The sequence below is a fragment of the Gopherus evgoodei genome, chromosome 6 (assembly GCF_007399415.2).
Source record: "Gopherus evgoodei ecotype Sinaloan lineage chromosome 6, rGopEvg1_v1.p, whole genome shotgun sequence".
Taxonomy (NCBI): domain Eukaryota; kingdom Metazoa; phylum Chordata; order Testudines; family Testudinidae; genus Gopherus; species Gopherus evgoodei.
Genome location: NC_044327.1, coordinates 30,134,851 through 30,160,575, shown reverse-complemented (window position 1 = coordinate 30,160,575; position 25,725 = coordinate 30,134,851). Strand labels below are relative to the sequence as shown.

The following is a 25,725-nucleotide window of genomic DNA, read 5'->3' as shown; positions in this document are numbered from 1 at the left end:
ATAGCAAGAATAAAAATTGCATATTGCTTTCACATGTTATAATGTAATGATGAGGCCTTGGGTAACTTTACCTCTGCTTTCTATATTGTGAATGTGACAATCACTGGATGGGAAAAACATTGAGTTACCTTTACTTAGTAGGAAGAACTTTGACTCAAGCTATCGCGTTATGAGGAAATTTGCTCCAGATTAAGTTAGCAGACCCCTCCAGTTTTTTTATCCCATTCCCATCCGGATTTCAGAAACAGAAAATGTATTCTGGAAAGCATACACTTAAACCCCTGAAAGATTTCTCTAATTACATTCTAATTGATTGCAGTCAAATTTGCTGAAGTGTATTTAAACTGGAGCTGTGTGAAATGGTCACAGTACGTGAACTTTATGGCAATCACCCACAAGTGTCTTCTTTAGTTGTGGCTGCTGGGAAAGAGCGATGTTAAAAAGGGTAATACTAATCACATGGCCAGGGCTGGGTCCAGGCACCAGCGCAGCAAGCAGGTGCTTGGGGCGGTGAAGGGGAAGTGGCAGAAAAACCCTGGAGCAGGCCCTGTACATGGCCTAATATTACAAGGGCTGAACATCTTCAGCCACCACTGATATCAGGGCAGAAGGGTCTCCGTGGGAATTTGAGGGTGCCCAACAGCTCTCAGGAGGCACTTGGCAGGATTGGGCCTTAGGTATAGTTACCTAGTTAAGTGTACAATTGCACGGTTACATTGGTTAGCTTCAGCTCCTCGTTTTGTAATGTTTGAAACAGAACGTCACTTGCACCAACTGGTGATTGTTGGCAGCCTGCTGGCCATCTCAGGCTCATGCAGCCAATAGTGATTTGGGGATTATCAGCCTTAAACTCCACTACGGTCTTAATTTGCAGAACAAAGCCCTTCTTGCCTTCTTAAGGCAGCCTTATAAAATGATACTTTTCCACTCCACCCAAGTGGGTGGATTTTTTATAGGTGATATATATTTCATTTAAAGATTAGTATCTCCCAGACAAATTATGTAATGTGGCACAATGAAGTTTGGGAATCTCCAAATTCAGTCTCTTAATCCAGGATTCCCAAACTTGCTTACATGCAAGAATATATAATAAGTCATCCAACTCAAATACAGCTGGGCCCCAATCCCATTGTAGTGTAGATGGGGGGATGCTTCAGGTTGGGTATGGAGGAGGCACTGATGTTTGGTGAATAGGCAGAGGGAGGAAAGCTGGAAGATGAATGGGTAGTCAAAGGAACCTAGGTGCATGAAATGGGTAACTTCTGTTACAAACTGTAATCCTCAACAATAATTTTTTTAAAATGTAGGCCCATGTGCTGGTCAGAAGTGGCCATCTCTGCCAGTAAGACAATTATCTTAATGCATTAGTATAACTCTGTCCCTATTCTCATGATCTGTCCCTATCAGTTTAAAAAAAACAAACAAACCCCGTGCTGTCCTGCTTTTGTAACCTGCAGACTCTGGCCACTTGAAGGGCACATCAGCCAACTAGGCTGCTGGCTGAATGCATGCATTCCACAAGGACCATCCTGATCGGGCCTGCCACATGTTGACACCTGCTCATCCCTGCCCACACATGGCACTCCAAGGAGATCTCCCTCTTTGCTTCAGTCTTCCTCCACATAGAAGCTCAAATCCATATGGTGGCAGGGAAAGAGTAAGAGGGATTTGCTTTTGAAGAGCAAGAAAGGGAGCACTGAGTTCTCTTGTCTGTCTCACTGCTTCACTCCTCTCTCTCTTCACCCCTCCACCCCCATGCAAACCTCCCTGACCATCCCCTGCCCTCAGTGACAGCTGTCCTGGTTTTTCACTTAGACAGCCTGCTCACCCTGAGAATGTTTAATAGTCTGTATTTTATTCTGGGAACAGAGACCGAGGCTCCCCTATCTCTCATAGCAGTTAAGTCCTTTTGATCATACCAGACATCAACAAGAAAAAAAGAACTGATTTTTTTAAATTTAATTTTCTTTTAAGGTTCACTTCTGAGTTTAAAAAATATCCCTTCTCATCGACTATCTCCAAACAGTCAAAGTTGCTTCTAACCTTCATATCACAGGCAATAATTTAGGGAAAACTTTTTCTTCCACTATTGGTGAAAAAACATATATATATAAAACATAAAAGAAAACACCTGTTTGGCTTGCAGGAATTGGCCTGGGAGGCAGTTTTCCTGACAGGCCAAAAGCGACCATCACAGAGCCCCTTTAAAAAAAAAAAAAAAAATCCAGATTTTTCCCCCTATTTCATGTGAGCATTGGCAGAAACTTTGACAAGCAGTTCTTCATATTTTATTATGTTCTTGTCTGGCAGAACCTCTCTCAGGCAAAAACCTTGTCAGCGGAAAACCTGTCGTAGGATCAGAGGAGACAAAAACAGGTGTCACACAGGCAGTCAAAACTGAAGGAAAAAAAAGATTAGGCTAAAGAGAGAAAGGCAGACAATTACATTAATGCCATTGCTTTTATCTTATAGATGTGTGTTATTATCTCAAGGTGCTGAGTGCGCAATTGCCTCAAAGAAAAGTAGACAGGAGACAAGGGGAAACTTGATAGTTATTAACTGAAGAGGCAGTGTGTCAAAGCTGGATGGGGTTCAAAGTTTTGCAGAGGGATAAAAAAAATAGCAGACAGCAAAGCAACGTCTGTGAACAAATGGTGGTTCTGCTTTCGGCTACATAAACCTAGTAGCAATCTAAATTTTTCAACTTGGAATCAGATCATAGAGAGAGAAATTAATGAAAGATTTCATTCAGACTTTTTAAATAACATTTATTCCGTGTACATGCAACTGAAATGCAGTCTGCTTTTTTTTTTTTGGTCATTCAAGAGGCATGGTGAGGCATAAAGAGGCATTTGTCAGCTTAGCTGTATTATTTGGGTATGTATAAAACACCCATGATGAACACACGTTTATTTTTAAAAAGCTATTAAGAAACCTTTAATTAAGTGTGAACATCTGTACATGCAAGCTGTAAATTAAGAGATCACATATGTGTCCCTCTGTCAGAGACTAAATGAATTTGGCAAATGGCTTCCATTGCTAGTTCTTAAATACTGTAAAAATTCAAAGGAAAAGTTGCTCTTCCTCCCAGATCAGAAAATGCTGTCCTCGCTCTCCCTCCACAATGTTTTAAAATCTGCAGTGACTGAGTGAATGTCTCCTGAAAGTAGATTAAATTAGGACAGCAATGAGAACGGGGTGAAATGAAGATAGCCAAAGGATGCCATTTCATGCCTCGTACTTTGTTTGCACTGTATCAGGATGTCATCTCTCCACCCTAAATGTCCATGTTCTCTCCCTGTTTGAACTGAAGGGTGGATGGGGAGATTTCATGGCCTCTGAGAGCATTTATACCCTTCTCTGGATATTGCTGAATATCTTGCCTATGGGCACCTTCTGTTCCTGGCTAAGGAAGAGACTTCTGAAGAGCAAATTTTTCACCTTTGAAATGTCCTGTGTTGTGCCAAATGGCAGGTATTATTAAAATTTGTTCCAGAGGGAGTATACTCCCCTAGGATTGCTGTAGTTTGCCCGCCCCTTCAGCAAATTATTTACTCATGTGCTGCATTCCCTCCTTGAAGAGGTGTCTTACTTTTGTATAGGTGGGTGGATGGGTGATTGGAAAAAATAGATTTGAACTCCAAAAAATGTGCAGCCATTCATTTTTACCATTCATTCAAGTAAATGTAAAGCTAACTATACTACACATTACTGTATGTAGAAATTGCCACTAATAGTGCTCTGTTTGCTCATCCCGTATTGGTTGTTCTGCGAACTGTGTTGCAACAGTGTTATGGAGCCTTGCCATATGGGTCTTGTATATTTAACCTGCCTGCCAAGTTTTGTTGCTTCAGAAAGTGGCTCAGCTCATTTTAAAATAAATAAATAAAAATCTCCCATTTGTTGCAAGGCTCCCTGAAGTGTGACTCATTCCGCTAGTCATGGAAATATGGCAGTTTAATGTGGGAGTTACACCTATGGTAAAACCAGCAACATAAAACAGAAAATGTTATTTTTAAATTTGTGCATGTGTTTGTTGGGTAGTGTGGTGTTGGGGCTTCAGACAGAAATGGGAATAAGATCCATTTTAATCAATAATATTTTCATGCTAAAATGTGTAGTATTTTTACTATGCAAAATTTTAGCTGTGAGGCATTGTACTAGTCTTGATCTTTTTGGAGACATAGACTTTTACTAGATCTGCTTTCCCCACTCCAGAGTTCCTAAATATTCTGCTAGAATCTGGAGATTAGCAAATAATATGTGTATTTAAAAGTATAATTCTCATTAAAACTAGCAGGTTTGTAATACTTTTATATTGAACCAAGGCAAATCTCATTTATTCAAAAATGGATGCGAGACTTTAGGGGGGGGAATAAATTCAGAGGTAAGATTTCCACTTAGCCTGAACTCACCTTATGTATTTTGGTATGGGAGGGATCCCAGGTCAGTGAGAGGTCTTGCGTAGCTGAGCCTCAGCATAACTGGCTGAGTTATGGATAAAGTGAGTGTCTTACTCTGCGTTCTCTGGCTCTTGATAAATCAGACAAGTCATTTAATATTAGTTTAATATACCTTTTGTATTTCATTTCCTTTGAATTGCACAGGGTCCCTCAAAACCAATAAAATGTAAATGGAAAAGCAGATTTTTTTTCCCCATTTTTTACTACAGTTAAAAAAAAAAAAACCAACCCACAAATGGAACATTAAAGTTTGTCCATTGATAAATTATAACTGGGTCCAAAGCTTTTGGCATGGAATACTTAATACACACATACAGGCTAATCCATTGACTGAAATTTTGCATAGTAAGAACACTACAAATGGTAATGTGAAAAAACAATAAAATGTAAATGGAAGCTGGACTCTGCTTCTCCTGCAGCAGGAGTCTGGATGGAGCCTGAAAATCAGGAGCACATGCTTTGTATATACATGAGTCAGTTTCACAAGAGTTACCTCAAAGAATCATCTTACTAGCTTTCCTGCTAATCCTCAGTGCTTCCTTGTACACAGTGGTGTAATCACAGGGGACAGGAGTCTGGTATATGTGTGGGCAGTGAAGAGTTGTTTCATCTTTCCACCCAAAAGGCTAACGCCAGCTCTGATCAGGCCCAGAAAATAATATAAACTGTTCAAAAACAGGATTGATAACAGAAACACTGACAGACCATAAGCAGAAGCAATGATACTTGATAACTCAAAGAGCTGAGGAAAGAGAGAAGAAATTCCCTGTTCTTACAAGAATTAACAAGAGAGGCAAGATGGATGAGGTAATATCTTTTATTGGACCAACTTCTGTTGGTGAGAGAGCTACATAGAGCTCTTCTCTGAGTAGCTCAAAAGCTTGTCTCTCTCACCAACTGAAATCGATCCAATAAAAGGTATTACCTCACCCACCTTGTCTCTCTAATAGCCTCGGACCAACACGGCTACAATAACACTGCATACAATTAATTAACAAGTTAATAGTTCTTTGGTGTTTAAAGAGAACTTATTTGGCTCCTTTTTTCACTAGTTATAATTCCTGAAATTAACATTTTACATTTAGAAATAATACTCCTCAAAAATATTATTCCACTATGTATTGTTCTACTAAAACACAAGGGCCTTTTACAGGCCATTCCACAAAAATGTCAACTACTTTACTCACAAAGTATGTGGTTTTAAGATTCATTAGACCTCTTTTCCCTCTGTATATCAGCTCATCCAGAGCTGGGGAGTACCAGGAGATGGGGGCAGCATCAGCCACTTAAAAAAGGGTGCCAAAAAGGGGTGGTGCTTCCTAGTCTTAGCACTAAACTTAATATACCGATCCCAAAACAAACACACATGGCTTTTTAAAAGAGTATGTGTGTTCTTTCAAAAGTAACATGAGCATTAAGTGTTTTGGCTTTTCTGGATGAAATCTTGATCCCACTGTAATCTTTTGAAGTATGAGTATTAACTTCAGTTGGGCCAGAAATGACTCAAAGTGTGTATTTTTATGACATCAATCAACAATGCCTTTTTAATAAGGAAACATCTGCTTACGTCATTTTTCAGATATGATAATATCTTATATTTGTACATAGTGTCTTTTATCATGCATACTTTCTTATGCATACTACTCACAAGGATAAATTTACTCACCTTTGAGATGCAGACTCTCTGAGGTAAAATGCAGTAGCTGTTCATCAGCACATAACATCACTAGAGAACAGTTTAAGACAGGAAGTGAAGAAGAAGGCCATATCCAGTTGACATTGGAGCGGAAATTCAGGGAGGCAGAATATTATTACCCAAACTGAAATTTTTCCAGGACATGGAAATAGATATCCTCAGCTTTATATAAAGAGCCATGGGATCTTTATCAATCATACAGGCTCAGATGTTTTATTTTATGGTTTATCTGAAAGAAAGCACCTCAACAACAAAATGCCCCCTTCGCACCAGGCTGGAGCACTGAAATTGGTTCAGTGATGATTTAGGGAATAGTCTCTTAGGTGCTCTCCAAACAACCTTTTCAAATACATCCAGGTGTTTCTCTCACGCTTCTCTGTGTATTTTCAGAATGTATGGGCAGAAGCAGATACAATTCACTGAGACACAGCGCGGTATTTTTCCTTGTTACTGTTCCTTCTTTTTGTTCTTACTTGAATATTTTTATGGTCTCTTTCTAAACAAATAGGATATAATTTTATAGATTATAAATAATGGTGAAAGGTTGCATTCTCTACATTATTTAGTTCCATACTTGAGTGCAGTGAAAAGTAGTTCCATTAATTAATGAGCCACAAAAATTCCAGCTGTTGGCCACACAGCTATTCCTTTTGCTGGCACAAATGCATTTCCTTCCTCTCCGCATGCCTGTATTTCATTTCAGTCTGTAGTGTGCTGTTTGCCTATACTCTCTGAACACTCTTGTGACACACCCATGGAAAAATACATGCCTTTTTTGTTATAAATTATGCATTTGAATGCACATCCCAACTTGTGCTTGAAAAGAATGGAACTCAGTGTCTCTATTTGTGGTTACTATAATTTGCAGTATAAGATCCCAGTTCCAAGTTGAAGATGGTTTTGGTGAAATGTAGACAAATTCAGAACTAACTCTTCATCCAGTTTTAAGATCCTAACTAGGGCTGGAGTGGTAAACTTGTTTAAAAAAAAATTAAATCACTTTAAGTGAATTTGGTGCTAGATTGAGAGCCCTGGAGACTGAAGGCCTCTTTGTGACCACAGGATAAGTACAGTGTAGGTTGTGAAAGCTATTTACCCAGTGGTTTGCCAGTGTGCTTCAGTCCTCTGGAAGGACCACTTGTTACTTTCTCCTCTTCTTGTCTATTCCATCCCTGGACTCTCTGCAAAGCCTTTTGGTGTCAAATGTGGTGGTTTTGTAAAGTGGACGATTTTCCACTAGGAGCAATACCAAGACCACCACACTTTTTTGCATAATCCCCGAACAGTCATTAGAAGAAAACAACTTTCAATCACTACTGACCTGGGTCAATTTGGAAGTAGCACCTTAAACCCCTGAGCCATTCCATCCAACTTTTTAGAGGCAAGTACTTACCCTCCCTGTATACATTTTTAAATTAAACTATTTTATTTAACAAAAAGCACCATGCTCACCCCTAGAAGAGGAGTATGATGCAGCAGTTAAAGCACATGACAGAGACAAGTTCAGTTGTTGGCAATGACATGGGTTTGTGTGATCTTAGGGCACTTAACCTTTCTGTGTCTAAGTTTCCCAATCTGTAACAATGAGGCAAGTCAAAACTTGCTTTGGAAGGGTGTTGTGAGGCTTAAATTCTTGTGTAAATGTATGGAGATTCTTGGATGGGAGGTGCTATGACTATTATTAATATGTTCAAATCTTGTTCTTCCATTCCAAGTACCCATTGTTATGTGACTAAAAACAGATTCCATTATTTTCCTTACCCACTATGGAGGCACATACATATCAACACCACCTCCCCCAAATGCATACACGCATTCAACAATTTCAGTTTTCTAGGGTCTTTTTTCCCTTAATGGAGTACTTTGATATATCTGTTACAGTACTAACAATGTAGCCATCTTAGGAACAATACCATGGAAAATAACAGAAACATTTTGGGATCTTTGAGCTCTTCAGATTTTAATCTAGCCTGTTTATTAGGTTCTAAATCAGCTGCTCATAAGGCCAAATAGCTGAAGAGTGTTGAAAGAATAACAGACAGAATCCTGCCCTTCACATTTCTGCAATATAAAAGCCCTGCGGAGAGACATAGGACTTCAATCCCCAAGCTTGCCAATCCCTTATCTTTCATGAACATTAAATTTACATTTAAAGCTATTTATTCAAAGTAGCTTTAACCACTAGAATAGGGAAGATCAGACAAATCAGTTATAAGAAATGAAGTATGAGGAAACCAGAACACTCTGACAAAAATATTCCTTGGAGTAAATATGTTGAATGAAGCCAGCAGGTAAATGATAAGGGCCTTTACAATCTCAATGTAAGAAAGCAATTTATCAAGAGTACATGAACTCTCCAGTGAATCCAAAAAAAAAACAAAGTGCAGGAGAAGGAACCCCTATAACATTATTTTAAAAGCTCAAAAAGTTCTGTTTAAAACAAATAGTCTGGAAGTTTAGGTGCTGTGATAGAATCCATAAAATGGAAAAGGAATTGAGAGCAAATAGTAGTATATGCTGAAATGTATGATGCCATATGTAATTCCATCACAATAAACATCATGTAAGGGGATAAAGAAACCAGCAAACCAAAAATAAAGCTCAAACCTCGCCTCCCCCACTTCTTTAAGCTATTAATATGTTTGATCACAAAATTCATACAAAAGAGATAAGTTGAACTGAATTGGCTATGTTTGCCAGTGTAATAGCTAGCAGCTAGTTCAATTAGCAGTAAATTGATGACTCCAGTTTACGATTATGCATGGCAGCAATTTTTAAAACATTGCAGTGGATTCTGTTTTCTGTAGATTAAGGCTCAAATTTTCAGGAGAGTTCATTCATTTGGGTGCATCCATTTCTGGTCACCCCAATGTGAGATGCCGAGGGCCCGATTCTTCAGAAATTTTGTGTGTGCCCAGAATTCCAATTGAAGTTAATGGGAGCAGTGAGTGCTCAGTACCTTTGAAAACCAGTAGGGCACCGAAAACTTAAGCATGAAAGAGTAACGGAAACTCTTGAACGTTTGAGCTTTGTGTTTATGTAAGACTCACTTTGACAGAATATTAGATATGCTTTAATAATCATACTTTTATTTTTATTTTCCTCTTTCCCCATCTCTGCGTCTACTCCTACCCAACCTGTATCTGTCAGCTTTGGACAAGCTTAGCACTCAGCATCTATACCACCCTACCCAAGTGGAGATTGTGCAGTCCAACGTAGTGTTTGACATCAGCAGCCTGATGCTCTATGGTACCCAGGCTGTGCCTGTGAGACTGAAGATACTGCTGGACCGACTCTTCAGTGTATTGAAGCAGGAAGAGGTGCTGCACATCCTGCATGGCTTAGGCTGGACGCTTCGGGACTATGTACGGGGCTACATCCTTCAGGTAAGAAGAGGTTTAAAGCATGTAGTAAAAATTGTTTGGCTGACCATTATTTTGTATGTTGAAGTTACTAACAGTTGTGCACCCAAAATGCTTTTACTAAAAGTCTGTCCTTTTAACTGTGGATCTTTAGGTAAATAGCTGTGAGATGTATTTGACATGTTGTACCTTGACTGTGGTACAGTATGTAAAACTTTCTAGTTCCTATTCACAGTGTTCCCTTTTACTTCCCTACACTTAGTGTAGGAAATACCTTGAATACTGCAAATACTGAGGTTACTTAGCTGCAAGCCTTATTTAAATACTAAGGCAACTGACATGTTTTCAGGGTCTACCACTCAACTTCTATAATCTGAAGTCCAGTGCAGTTGCTCTTCCCTTCCTTCACTCATTTATTTTTGAGAGAGGACGACTATCCTATAGTGTATTAAAAAGCCATATTCCTGATATAAGTTCATGGTTAAAAGCTAACCTTTGAGCGTTTACATGTGCTTTTACAGGTTTGTAAACCCATTCCCTTTGTAAAATTGTAACAGTTTGATTTAGTCGCAAAAAATGGCATTTTCATGTTTAATCTTCACCCAGTCACCTGCATTAAAACATGGCATCTGTTAGCATCCAAGATGATTTATTATGCTAACTGTTCAAAAGGGGATTTCACATCTCTTGTCTCATACCGCATGGTGCTGAGTGCCCTACATTGCTACGGACTTCCATGGGAGTTGAGCACGCTCAGCACCTTACAGATTCAAGCCTATAATTTGGACATACCCGAATGAGCCAACCTTGATTTTGAAGATTACTATTATTGCATTTTTGTATGTATTTTATTAATTTTATTAATTTATTTAGGCACAAATAACATATTTGGCATGGTACAGAACACCGAGTCTTTGTTCCTGCCCAAAGGAACTTTCAATGCTTATTTCTTTTATTGCCTGTTTCATGCAACATCCTTTCTGTAGAGGAAGCACATTAGCCTGCACATAATTACACAGTCCTTGATGTATCATGTTTTCAAATAAATTATCTTAAAACTCCATCTAAAAGATTGTCATTGTAAACAGTTCTTCACTGTAGAAAAAAAGCAAAGAAAAAAAGGCTAACTGTTGTATTGAGGGCCTGCTATTCTTATTAAGGTATATACAAATTCAAAAGTTTTTTACATTATTTTAGCATTCTTTATGGATTTTTTTAAAGCTAAATTTTACAGGTGTCCATAGGTAAAATATAATCTGCTATGATTTTAACCCAGTTTCAGAAATTACAATTGATCTTTTCAAAAAACAGTGTGTCTTGGTACATGCTGTAGTTGCTAATAGGTGGCTTGTATTATTGACGTAATATAGATATTTTTTAGTGATGCGATGTATGCTATGCATTACATTTTAAATTCCGGGATTCTGAATGTTGTTGAAAAAGGGTGAAAAAATCCGAGTATCCAGATGGTTCCAGATGACAAGCTTGCTTCCTATTTAGAGACAAACTGTTCATTTTCAACCATATGATAAAATCAAGATAAATATAGGTTCGGAAACAACATTGCAGGCCTCGGATCCGATTCAGTAACCTGGCAGACAAGAAGACTCTCACTGAAATCAGTGAGACTGCTCATTTAAGTGTTGCAGAATCAGGCAATTATCTGTTGGAATGATCTGAAGATATGCAAGAATGGAATGGAATGGAATGGAATTATATAGAGGATTATAAACAGTCACACTGTGCATCTGAATGGTGTAAAACCCCATAATACACCATTAGGCTAGAGGTCAGTTTATCTGGCTAAAACTCAATCGTATTGTAGCCCTCAAGGCATCAATTTTACCATTATTGCACTCAACAACAATATATTGAATATTATGTCAGTTAAAGAGAATAATTATTGAGGCGAGTTAAGGGCGGCTGTTCAAGTCTTGCCACATATTGACTGGGTTTGCAATTGGCTGTAGATTGTGTTACTGGGCGGATGAAGACGTACTGCAAGAGACTTAGTCAAGTCTGTCTATTAGTTTAGCTCTCTAATTTTGTTTGTATTAATGCTAGAAAACAAAGTATATGAGGGGAAAAGAGAGTTAATAAAACATGTTCAGTGAAACCTGAAGGAACGTGATCAAAATCTTTGGTACCTAACATTATTTAAAAGCCAAAACATAAATGCTAAATACATTGCGGGTAACTTTTTCTTTAGTGGAGGAGGCTGGTGTACGGTAGATTCTGTATGGGAACATGTGGTACCCACGCCACCGGCACTTTTGAGTTCACAGTAGTGAATATTATAGTGTGTGGGTTTTTCTGTGAGGGTCATCACTGTAGAACTTGAGCACTTCCCAGGTATTATTTTGTTTTTCCATACAAAAAGCTGGGTATGGAAGTATTATTAGCCTCATGTTACTGATAGGGAGACAGAGGCCCAAAATTAATTGTCAGTATTCACACAGGGAGTCTGTGGCAGAATGGGGAACTGAACCCAGATCTCCTAAGCGCCAGTCCAGTGCTGTGGCTACAAGGCCTTTCTTCCTTTTGCATGCAGATTCATTTCTGTTATAACCTAGTATATTCACTTGCTCAGAACTTTCCCATGTGTATGTACACAGCCAATGTGCTTGGATCTACTTAGCAAAAGCTTGTCATGTTTTCAGGAATTTAGCCAATTCCACCACACAGGGGAAATTAGGACCCAAGTGGTGTTCTCTTCCCCCTGCCTTGTGACCTTGGGGGAAATTTGCAGATAGTAACTAGCCAGAGACTCCCATGGGTAGGCGCAGCTGGGGAAGCTTCCAGGCACAAACGTTCAGATATTCTAAGAATTTACAACAGTTTTGACTGAACTGTCTCTGCCCTATGATGATTAGCTGTTTGCTTCAACCTTGTCCCTCACAATCTCTTCACATCAGTTTTACTCCAGACCTGCCCCTCTGAACCTCTTCTTCCCTGCCTTGTCCTCCCTCACCTCCCTTTCCATCAGTGTCCCTTCTCCCTTTACTTTTCTTTCCAAGTAGCTGATCCCCTCCTAACTAAATCCACCAAAAGAAGAAAAAAATTACAGGACTAACATGACATCGTTTGCTACCATCATCCTGCCCATAGTCTTGGGACTTGGCTACACTCGAAACTTCAAAGCACTGCCGTGGGAGCGCTGCCGCGGCAGCGCTTTGAAGTATGAGTGTGGTCGCAACACCAGTGCTGGGAGAGAGCTCTCCCAGCGCTGCACGTACTCCACCTCCTCATGGGGATTAGCTTGCAGCGCTGGGAGCTGTGCTCTCAGCGCTGCAGCACTGTTTACACTGGCGCTTTACAGTGCTGTATCTTGCAGCGCTCAGGAAGGTGTTTTTTTTCACACCCCTGAGTGAGAAAGTTGCAGTGCTGTAAAGCACCAGTGTAGCCAAGGCCTTGGTCCATAATGAAGGGGAATATCAGCAGCAGTGGCCATTGCAAATCTCCATGCTCCTAGTCCTGAATACAAATTTCATAGAGCTGGTTTCTATCCAATGTGGAAAATCTGATATTTCAACGTTTGTTTTTGTCCTGAATCAGGATAAACAGTAAAAACACTGAAAACTTTCATGGAACAGTGAGTTGTGAAAAACTCTGATTCAGATTGGGTTCCTCACCTGAACAACAAGGTGCATCCCAGGGTGCATTACCAAGGTGCACCTTGGTAAAATGACTCTATCATAACCTAGTCCCAGATTTGGACCTTAGCGTCCAAAATATGGGGGTTAGCATGAAAACCTCCAAGCTTAGTTACCAGCTTGGACCTGGTAAAGCTGCCACCACCCAAAAAATTAGAGTGTTTTGGGGCACTCTGGTCCCCCCAAAAACCTTCCCTGGGGACCCCAAGACCCAAATCCCTTGAGTCTCACAACAAAGGGAAATAAACCTTTTCCCTTCCCCCCTCCAGGTGTTCCTGGAGAGATACACAGAAGCAAACTCCGTGAATCTAAACAGGGAGTCCACCCTCTCTATTTCCAGTCCTGGAAACACAAGCACTTCCCTCTTCACCCAGAGGGAATGCAAAGTCAGGCTAGTAAATCTAACACACACAGATTTCCCCGTGACTTTTTCCTCCCACCAGTTCCCTGGTGAGCTGCAGACTCAATTCCCTGGAGTTCCCCACTAAAGAAAAACTCCAACAGGTCTTAAAAGAAAGCTTTATATAAAAAGAAAGAAAAATACATAAAAATGGTCTCTCTGTATTAAGGTGACAAATACAGGGTCATTTGCTTAAAAGAATATTGAATAAACAGCCTTATTCAAAAAGAATACAATTCAAAGCACTCCAGCAACTATAGACATGTAAATACAAAACAACAAACCATCTTTGTATTCACAACTTGGAAACAGAAGATTAGAAAGCAGGAAATAGAAAAATCCTTCCCATAGCTGAGAGGGACAGGAAGAAGACCCAAGAACAAAGGACCCACACACAAACTTCCCTCCACCCAGATCCGAAAAAGTCCCGTTTCCTGATTGGTCCTCTGATCAGGTGTTTCAGATCACGTCTTTCCAGGTGAAAGAGACGTTAACCCTTAGCTATCTGTTTATGACAGACTCCCATAATGCACCACAGTGATTCAAAGAGAGGGAAGACCACAGAGCACCGTGTGAGATGTAACAGCTAGGAAGCCCGACTCAAAGAGGAGAATAGAAGCATGAGGCAACCGAACTAGAAGAACCTATGAAACATCATGGCAGCTCAGGCAGACATAGACTAATGTCAAACTGACCTGAAACTAAATGGGTCTGTTTGGTTCAAGAAACTAAAATGTGTTGGTTGTGTCAACCTGAGCTGATATGACTATAATATTTTGATTGTCCCAATAGAAAATTTTAAAAAATTAGTACAATAAAAGCTTTCCCGCAGATTGCCATCAATAAAATTTTCAGGGAAAATTCCCAACCACCTATATTCCAAAATAATTTAAAGAGGAACAGGAGAGACACACCTAAAGCAGCCAGTAGCAAGCAAGTCAGACAGCAGAGTTGTGCTGGTGTGTATGTGTGTCTTCCACACAGTTGTGATTCCCCCTGGTTTTTGGCTGCTCAAGGATTTTGTCTTTAATAGTGAATTTAAAAAGTAACTTGGACGGGTAACGTTTTTGGTTCCTGTGGAATGACGTGTTGCATCATTCAGCCAAACCCTTAATGAACCATTATAATGATACAACACTGAGGCCACTAAGCAATTCAGGGGGTTGGTAAAGTGATGGAGTCTTTCACCGGTATTAGAATCTAGGCAAGGTCGATAATGGGGGAAAGTCATTAACACCTGTAAGTTGTTCAGTGGCCAGTGCACAGTGAATGGTGGTCTTTATCGAGTTCCTGGTGCCCAGGTGTACACATCATAATTGACACTGATTGACAATCTGGTATGCAATCTCAGCATAAGTAAGGTGGGAAGCTAAACTATTCTTTCATTCCTAGAGTGTGATCCCAGAGAACATACAGGGGTAGGAAACTGGACAAAGAAAGGGCTTTAGTTTTTAGGGCTGTTAGCCTGTTGTCTACCAAAAGAAATGAATTTGTTTTATTTATTCTAGTATTCTGCTACTGAACTATAGGTCTTCTTGCTGAGAAAGTGCAATGTGAATCCATCTTTGTGTCAGGGAGTTCTTCTGTCATCCAATTTAAATATGCTGGTTCAGATTCTGGCACCCTTACTCATGTTGAGAGTACTTTGCTCTGGCTCAACTTTCATTGATTTCAATTGGGCCATTTGTGCCATAAAGAATTGCTTAATGTGAATAAGGGTTGTAGATTCTGATCTTTACAAATAATCATTTTATGTTGTTGTTAATAACGATTCAGTACTTTTAAAAGCCTTAATGAGCAATTAATACTTGCAGCATCACAATACAGATGAGGAAGTTAAGGCACAGACATCGAGTTAGTGGCCAGGATTAGAATCTAGGTATTATTTATGCTTTTCTGTTCACAAACCATCTGCAAAAATCCTACCATAGGCATTTAGTTAACAATTCCAGAAAAGACTCCAGCTCAGTCTCCCATTTCTGTGATGGCTCTGCAGGGCTAACCAGACTACAAAGAGATAAACACTTGTTATAGTCACTGAAGTCAGCTGAATACACAGAGGGAGTCAAATAAGATTGTTGTTTTTCCACAGACACTTTTCTAATGATAACTGCACACTAACTCAGTCAAGTTGCACATGCTCTATATTTGATGGTGTAGTGTTTTTTTTAACTCAGTTTTGAAGTATATATCTATTTTTAAATCTCTGAAGTGTACCCACATCCATATCAGAGGTCTGCTCCTACATGGAAAAGCTGTATTATCTTTGGGTGACAGTATTCTGCTAGCTTTGTAAATTATAACCGGTCAGCGTTTGCACCTAAAGAAGATAGTGGAAAAGGTTGTTCTGTCTTACTGGCCTGATTATATCAGAATCAGAAGGGAAATGGATTGTTCTTTTTACCCATTTTGGCATCGAGAGTAGGTAGAGGTGTTTGAGGAGAGACCAAAGAACTGTAATGTGTTTTTCTCCTTTTCTTTCCAGTCCCCTGCATAATCATTATTAACCTGATGTGGCTATGGACATTATTTAACTATCCTTAAAATTAAATATTGCTCACAATTGGATTTGCCTTTGGCAGATTACAATAAAGCATTGATAGTGACGCTCAGGATAGAAAGCATTGCCCTCCTTGAGCAGAGTGCATATCTGTGTCTCAGCTTTCCTGTCCATTCCCATCTGTTAGAATAACATAGTGCCTAGCTAAGGATATTTGTACACTACAGTTTCTGCAGTGACACAGCTACGATGCTGCAGTTGTTTAGACCAGGCCTAAGATGCTCATGTTTTTGCTATCAAGCATAAGTCCTAGACATTCCTGGGTTTATGTAAGCAATTTCCTGAAGAATCTCCACTCAACACATAAGCATCACTAGCAAAAAAAAGAGCACACTGGAGATGTCAGCTGGGCTAAGGATACGTGCGGTAATGGTAACATACCTTCTTAAACTCAACACTGTCCATTAATAACAATCATATGTCGTGTGAAATTGCAGTCCCAAGACAAGCATTTCATCACAACAGGATTCCATCTAATTGGATAATACCTACAACACATTGTTTATGATGATGAAAATAATTAAACCATCAGGATTTTGCAATCTAATGGTGACATGGGTAGCAAGCCAAAAATAATTGTATCCATTTCAGTCAGAGAAAATTCTTCTGCTTTTCTTTCAGGTAGATTGTAAGAAGATGCAACAAAATGACAGCTGACGATTACCTACCATGAGTACAATGAAAATGTATCTTATGTATGTTGGGTCTCTGCATTTAACAAAGGTTTCTTTCTCCCATCTAAGTTTGGCTCTCTCTTTTTCTAAGTGTATTTAACATCAAACTATCTTTATTAATGAATACTTTGCACTTATTTAACAAATTCCATCTGAGGATCTCAGAGCAGCTTACAGGCATTCATGAATTTAGCCTTTCCACATTCCTGAGAGATAGGTGACCATTATCCCCTTGTTACAGATTGAAAAAATGAGGCATCAAGAAGTTTAATAGGCAGCAGATTAAAACAAACAAAAGGAAGTATTTCTTCACACAACGCACAGTCAACTTGTGGAACTCTTTGCCAGAGGATGTGGTGAAGGCCAAAACTATAATAGGGTTAAAAAAAGAACTAGATAAATTCGTGAAGGATAAGTCCATCAACTGCTGTTAGCCAAGATGGGCAGGGATGGTGTCTAGTTTCTGTTTTCCAGAACCTGGAAATATGCAACAGGGGATGGATCACTTGATGGTTACCTGGTCTGATTATTCCCTCTGAAGCACTTGGCATTGGCCACTGTCGGAAGACAGGATACTGGGCTAGAAGAACCTTTGGTCTGACCCAGTATGGCCATTCATATGTTATGTTCTTTTGTTCTTAAGTTAGGAGGCTTACCCAAGAAAGTCTGGGGCAGAATGTGGAATAGAACCCAGACTTACTCTTAGCCCAGGCATTTCATCACCTTTCCATGCTCAGTTAATAATTGCCACTGATATTTAAATTATTTGAAGGTGGAAGGCTTTATTAATTCTGCCTTTTTTCAGGTTTGTGCAGTATATTCTGCTCTGTATTTTGCTTCTCTTGTTTGTTGTTTCATTATCTTCACTTTTGCTCCTTTGCTCAAGTGTTCTCTCTGTTTAACTTCTCTCTACCAAGACCCCCAAACCCTGGCAGTTTTCAGAGCATCTGTGTGAATGAAACGTAAATTGACGACTGTATGTGCTGCTTATTTCTTGCTTTCAGTCTCTCTCTTTTTCTCCCCTCTTGCTTTTCTCTTTCCATTCCCACTTACTCCCTCTGTTGTCCTTTTCTCCCAACTCCCTCTTTCAACCTCATCCCCATTCAACTTCCCTTCCTTCCCCACTCCCTCCTCTTTATCACATTATGCCAGGGCAACCGACAGAAATTCTGGGCCCCAGGGCCAGGGACATCCCTGGGGAAATACTGTGTGCTGGTGCTCTGTGACTTGTCTCTTGCAATGAAGCAGAGGGCTGTCTAATCCCACCTGGTCAACAGTGGTATATGTAATACTCATATATAGTGGTAACTAGGAAAGAGTCAACCTTTATGCAGTTGCCATCCAGTGGTTTCTGAGAACAAGAAATAACTAGACTATCTCAGATACCTCAGGGTGGCAAAGGCAACCACTGATGGCTGGCAAAGGCAAAAAGAGACTCCGTACGCATATGTTTCTTTTACCAGAGAAGCCGTCCTGGTTGTTTACAATATTGGGGTAAGCGGAAGCAGTGATACGGAGCATACAGTCATCCCACTGACTGAAACATGGTTTCACACAGCTGGGCACAGAGCGTGGAAATGGCTGTTACTGTCAGGCATACACCAGAACCATGTGTGCTTCTTTTTAAATTGAGTCGAAAAGCTCTTTAGCTGCCAAGAACTAAATTAATGGTTCTATTTCTTCTGCAACAATTGGTGAAATCACAAACACCTAAAACAGAGCGAAGAGGGGGGAGGCGCATTTTACCTCAGTCTCTGTGCTTCTTGAGGTGTGAGTGATGCCATCAGGTGAACTTGGGTCTTGGCAGGTAAGCAAAGGAGGAAACAATTTTAATCTTTCAGAAATTCCATTAACCCTTTGTGATCAGAAGCCTTCTTAAATGATTATTTTAAATAAATAAAATGGGATAATCTGTGGGCATGTCCAGTGTTATCCTCATCTCCTCTGCCAGAGGATTGCTCTTCTCACTGAACACGCTCATTTGAATCAGTCGTCAGAGCAGATCCTCCGTGAAATTCACTTGACTACATCGAGGAGCTCTAACTCTTGCTCTATTTGGGGTCAGAAGGCATGGGGTTAATGCCAATGCCCAAGCTCCATGTTAGCAGTTCAAGGATCTTTTTTAAACACCTTATATTAGTGAGAATAGCTGTGCAGTCTCTGCACCCAGAACCACAGAGATCATGATTCTCTCCCTCCCCATCTCCCCTCCCCCTTCACCCCACCCCACTGTAGTACTGAGATTAGTGCTTCTGCTCACTAAAGACCAGTATATCCTATCTCCTGATAACTTCTGGCTGAATTCAAATTGTGGTCTGGGAGGTGAAAGGGTCAGTGCATTACCCAGTCAGCCACATATCAACTGAGGTTAGCTCAATTAGAGTACTTCATATTTGGATCCTTCCAAACCATGACAGTTGAATAGTTAGACTTTTCCCAATTTAGACACCTACTGCCCTTATCTTGAAATTTGGGGGTAATTTTGATTGTCTGTGTGTCAGAGCTGGCTTCAGGCAGTATGAAAGCTAGGACCACAGAGACTTAGGAGTCAGGAAAGCCCCCAGAGACTCAAACTTGTCATCTATCTTGCATCAGTTGATTTAATGCTTTTCTTGAAGTCTAAGGGATCTCAGGGGGACTTTTTCCCCTCGCAGCACCAATCTTTCAATGAGGTACTAGTGCTTGTCCTAAGCAATAACAAAGAATAACAGTGAAGTGTGAATGACTCTTATTAGAAGGGGTAAATGTCATTAACACTTCTTGTTGCCTTCTAGGCAGTAAGAGAACAATGCCAAGCACAGAGAGCGAAACAAAAAAAACCTACCTTAACACTGTACACTCTGAATCTATAAGGTTAAAACCTTATATTTTAATTAAGGAATTTAGTTTTATTTCCATTTAAGAAATCTCTCCTGTGTGTTGGTTGACATGTATGTAGAAATGGGAAGCAGCATGTCCTTGTGTCTTGAACACTTGCCTTGGATTCAGGAAAACTGAATTCTTCTGCTGGCTCTATTTTTTTTAACTCGTTGCGTGACTCTTCTGGGTGTCAGTTTTCCTCATGTACAAAATTATCCTAATTAATATTTGGGTGTTGTAAAACTAAATTAGTTAATGTTTGTAAAGTGCTTTTGAGATCCTCAGATGAAAGGGGATATATAATTACTAAGGGCTGGTCTACACTAGAAAATTAAATCTATCCAGTTACGTCGCTCAAGGGTATGAAAAATCCACAACTCCTGTGCAACATAGTTAAAAGCCAACCTAAATCCCAGAGTAGACAGCTCTAGGTCAATGGAAGAAATCAATCTAGTTGCCACCTCTTGAGAAGATGGATTTACTACAGCAGTGGAAGTACCTCTTCCGTCACTGTGGTACATGTCTACATTGAAGCACTGCAGTTGTGCCGCTGTAGTGTTTTAAGTGTAGGCATAGCCTATGTAGTAGTATTGCTAAGTAAAATTCTGAACGTCACCACTATCTGGAATAGGATTTGTCAGTAATACATTTTTAACATAATCTTTTTCGCAAACTTGAGGGGAAAAAGATTGTATCATCTTTTAATTTTGGGATGTTGTGGATGATCTTTGCCTTATTATAGTAGACAAAAAATTAATGAGTATTTGTGTCTGCGTATATACAGTCTTGAAATCCAGACTCCATGAATTTAATGACAGAATTCCCATTAACTTCAGTGGAGCCAGGATTTCACCCTTGGAGCCTTGCAATTCCTCCTACAAGAAGGATGTGGAAGTCAGTGTTATTCATTGACATTCATCCCGCAGAGCCAAGAAATCCCTTGCAGGAGTAGTTGGAATTTTAAGGCTGCTAAACAGAAATTTGGTATGGAAGTATTGGGTATTGCCAACCCCAAACATTCAAAAGTTATAAATCAGACTTACAAAATTGTGAGATTGTTTTAATCATGAGATAAAAAAATAGATTTTTGGTTTTATTTGCCTGTTTGTATTTGAGCATTTAGGGTTCACGTTTTTAAGCTTTTCTTCACAACCATTAGGCTGGCTGGCTTGCTTGCTTGCTTGCTTGCTTCAAAAGAACTTCAGGAGCAGTGGTTTAAGAAGAACGCTTACTATCGTTAGACCCATGATAAAATCACAAGAGTTTACAACACTGCAGAAGTCATCCTGAATCACTAATAATTATGCAGGTCATCCCAAACAAGTTTTTATATCCCCCACACACTCCTATGTATGTCACATCTTGTATGGAAAACCTTTTTAAAGCTTTAGCAAGTGTTAAATAATTTTACTGGTACTATTTTTCATTCCTTGCAACTGTAAAGCCAGCTTCCTCCTTGTCATGAGTCTACCCAGAAGGAGAGAGAAATGATCACTAACAACATTTTAGAAAACTCTAAAATAGCTTTTCTGGGTACATCATCACATTTTTAAGGGCCAGTATCTTGGGACATTCCAGAACTAGAAGAAGCAAGTGCTGCATGTCCCACTGGAAAACTTGAACTCTCTTCCTCTTTCATTGGTATAAAGTTCCCATTTTTTAGGCACAAAGGGTTGTTAGATAATGGATGTTAGACTGGTCAGTGGTCCAGACCTGCCTATCAGTCATCCTATGCCTCAGACCAAGATAATTTTTGCTTTTGTTTTTGAGGTGTGGGAGCAGAGGTGGAGCGGGGGAGGAGCAGGAAGGAAAAATGTCTATGGCAGATTGTTTTGAAAATAAGTATTTTGACTGTTTTGAGACTTCTCAGAGGTATGGAATGTTTGAAGCTGGAAGATGGATTAGCACAGGTGAGGTGGCCAATGGCACGTGATGAATGTCATTTAGATATCACCAGCACATTGTGACAGGTTACCCCCGGGTTCCACCTGGAACTGGGGTACCACTGATCTCCCCAACCCACCAGCCTGGGCTCCCACTCACTCTTAATGCTGTGACAAGCTGCAGACATGCTCCTGGTCTTTCACTTTCACCAGCACACAAGTAGGGACACACTCAACTCTAGTAACACTCAGGTTTTCTGACCAGCCTCTGCATGGCTATACAGCTAGGGCACTTACCAGCTTCTCAGGTGCACACCTTCTCTGGAGGGTAAACCCAAAATTATACCATCTTGCATTGCACATAGAACTATACAGCTTAAACTCATAAAATTTGCCCTCTCCCTCAATGTGGAGAGAGAGATGTAACAGGTTTCTGCCCCAAGTTATGATTTTCACAGACTGGTTTTAGAGAAAACAAAAACAAGTTTATTAACTGCAAAAGATAGATTGTAAGTGATTATAAGGGATAGCAAACAGATCAGAGCAGGTTACCTAGGAAATAAGCAAAAATGCAATCCAAGCTTAATATACTAAAGAGATTGGATATGAGTAGCAAATTCTCACCCTAATTGTTGATTTAAGCAGTTTGCAGAGATCCTGGAGGGGCCATCTGCACTTGCTTGCAGCTTAAAAACCCGAAGTATTTCTTTTGCAGGCTAGGAATCCCTCTAGCCTGGATCCAGCCCTTCCCCTCCCGGTTCAATCCTTATTCCTCAGGTGTTTTCAAGAGTCTTCTTTGGGCGGGGAGTCAGTGAAGAACCACAGTGAAGTCATTCCCTTGCCTTAATAGCTTTTGCATATGGCAGGAAACCCTTTGTTTCCAAGCTTGGTTCCCATGCCTGGTCAGTGGAAAAACACTGGTATTCCAAGATTAAGTCCAGTACCAGGTAATTTGGTCATATGCCCATGTAGAGACACAGCAGCCATGACTTGGAGGCTGTTTGTAGCATCCTCAGGAAGGCTCCCCAGTGGGAAATTAGCTTCTTCTAAGACCTATTGTTCTCCGTAATGGCCCTTCCCAGCCAGCCATCTAGACTGATTGCATTCTGCCTAGTGGGCATTCCCCAGGTGTAAACACATTTGTAATAGATGCATAAATAATAATCCGAACATCAGATACCAAAATGATACATGTGTAAGCATAAGATAATCATATTCACTGAATCATAACCTTTTCAGTGGTCTGTTACATAACCTATCTTGCATAAAAGACATCATAGTTATGCCATAATCTTATCATATAATAATATTACTATAAATTATGGGGTGTAATGCAACGCACGTATTTGGTCTTGCTTGTAATATTAGAGCAGGGAAAGTAATTTGCACCCATAGAAAGGGGGGCCTAGTTGGAACACACTGGCCTTATTTCAGCAAGGTGCTTAAGACCTTCCCTCATTTTAACTTTAAATTAGTGGGAATTGTGGCCATAGCCTTTCTGCAGCCAATAGAAATTCTCCCTCCCAGTGCTTCCCCTAAGACGGAAGAGCTCTACACCCCTTACATGATGAATGTCATTTATGACCTCTATGTCACTACTGCCTATTTGGTCTTATGTGTAATGCTAACATGGGAGCACATATGCATGAAAATTGCCAGCTTTACAATTCTGGAGACTCATGTTCTTCTATCCATGTACAGAATGGGTATTGTATTGGCAATGGCAGTTCAAGCTTCCTTATGTCACCTCCCAACCATCCCTCGAGAGGAACCATTTGTAAGAGAGTATATCTGTCTATTTTTGAATTTAATATATATTACAGAAGTCTTGTGTCAGACACTAGTTACATTCTGTATGGTTTCGACTGATCTGCTGACTGTGGCCTCTTAATTGATTTTTATTTGTTGATTTTATTACTACACTCATATTAATATGTAAATAGTGAGAGGAGGTTGTTTTGGGGTTGTCTGAAAGTTCGAAGGGTATTTAGAAAGCTAGGAGAAAGTGGGCATACCTGTGGAAGGGTTAGTTCTAACTGAAGACGGCCACAAGAAACAATGTAGGGCTCACATGGTCACTGTCCGCAGATGTGCAACTGTGTAATGTAAATCATCTGGGTTCCATGGTTTAATTGAGACACTGGGTTTAAAAAATTTTAACTTTTATAGTGTGCTTGTTCTGTTGACACATGGTAGTCTGCAGTATCAAAAATATCAATGGAAATGTAGTACGTTAACAGGCAACTGCTCACTTTAGCAGTTTAAAGACTTGTTGGCTGGAGTAGGGTGAAAATGTCAACACAGTAGAAAACTTCAGTCTTCTAGGTTTTAAAGTGTTTCTGATGGTTTAAATATCAAGCTAATTCGAGGTTCCTTAGATGTCTGGGAGATTTGAAATGAATATACATCTCTCACACTTGCAGATTTATATATTTCCCCAGCAAATAACTTTGTTAGCGTAGTGTTAATTGTTCAAGTGTATTTTCCTCACAATAGTGCAAATGCTGAAAAAGCAAGAAAGTGATAAATGAAGACATCATTCACACACAGCACAACAGTCGGATCCAAGCATTAGCCCACCATTGGTGGCCACACAACTACAATAGTATCTCACTAACATGCTCACTTTCACTTCAACAATGCTGTTATCCACAGTGCACACAAGAAAGAAAATCTGCCATGCAAAACCTTAGTTCCTGTTGTATTGTACAAAAACCCACATTTCTTATTGACTCAGCTCCATTTCTCATTGTCAGAACCTAAGCCCCAATTCAGCAAGATACAGAAGCACATGCACATGAGTAGTACTATTGACTTCAGCAAGTTGCTACTCATACCTTTAAGGTTAGGCACATGCACTCTTCCGTATTGGGGTCATCATGAAGGTCTGTTACCTCAGTCACTTCCCTGTGCAGCTGGGATCACTAAACACAGCCACTTTCCTGGAAAGGCTGCCATTTATTTAAAATGTGAAGCTTTGAATGGGAACAAATTACAGGTCACTACAATATAGTGTGTGAGGAGTTTTTTGATTGAAAATGACAAGGTTCCTAGCAACTTTCCTTTCTTTTTAACTCTTTCTTCTCCTGTAGATTCCCCTATGCCACTGCCCTGAAGTTTATTTGCTCTAGAGAAGTCGAGCAAAAAAACCTGGGATTGGTGGGTGGGAGGGTGGCAAATTCTACAGTCTGAGCCCCTTGAATGGGCAAATCCTGCCCTATATCTCCTGTCAGTGGTGGCGAGCCCATTGCGCATGAGGGCAGAAGAGCCCAAATTAGGGTGTCCACAGCCCCTGTGTGCCAAGTTTCTGCACTCCTTATGTGCTCACCATGAACGGGGAGTAAGTGGAAGGAAAAACAAGGGTAAAGCCATCTCACAAATCCCCTGCCTGTTCCTCTCCCTGTTCCCTTGGGGTGGTTGTATAGGCACCACTGCACCCCTGATGAGACAGTAGTGGCCATGGAGTAAACTCTGCAAGATGATTCCCTTCCTTCCTGGACTTACAGTCCTCCCTAATCTAAAGCATAGACCTATTGCTCAGGCTATTCAGGGAGCTAAGAATTTGCTTAAAGTGCTAACCTGATTTGAAAGTATGAACAAGCTACTAACATGAGTTTCTCTTCTCTTCAAAATGAGACTGGACATAATTTACTTAATACGCTCTGTGGGAAAAAAAGGAAAGAAGTTTTGGAAAAGCAGTTTTAGAGCTGCATTGATACATGAGAGATTGAGCTAATGTGAAGAATACAGTACAGCTAAAGAATCAGATGCAAGGAATGGAGGAGTTTTAAAATGTTATGTTTCCATCAAACTTTGGCATGTTTAAAAACCAGCCTTCCTTCCTAGTATCCTGGCCTTTTATTTCTATTGGCAGCTTGTAGTTTGTATCACTCAAAAATTTATAATGAATCCATAAAAAATAAATAGTATTGCATTTTGTTTAGGGAAAACAGGAGATCTGCACTTTGACAGATTCACTTAGATGGGCTGACAACATAACTGTGTTTGGTGTGCATGGCTTTAAAAAAATGTTGGACATATTTTGTGTATAGCCCTTTGAGAATTAATTCTGACCAGATTACACTGTAAATAATGTTAACAGTCATAAAATAAACACAGCCGTGGTTTGTACCATATGTTTTGTAATTATTTTGTGGCTTCTTTTTTTGTTTGTT

The 25,725-nt window shown here is 39.9% G+C and overlaps 1 protein-coding gene across 1 annotated transcript in view; it reads left to right on the top strand.

Annotated features, from left to right (window-relative positions):
* The window catches only part of BNC2 (basonuclin 2), a 290,775-nt gene that overhangs the window by 176,448 nt on the left and 88,602 nt on the right, over positions 1 to 25,725 (top strand). The window contains exon 3 of the mRNA XM_030567533.1: positions 9,310 to 9,545. Within this exon, the coding sequence (XP_030423393.1) occupies positions 9,310 to 9,545 (236 nt within the window). The remainder of the gene's footprint in view (positions 1 to 9,309; positions 9,546 to 25,725) is intronic.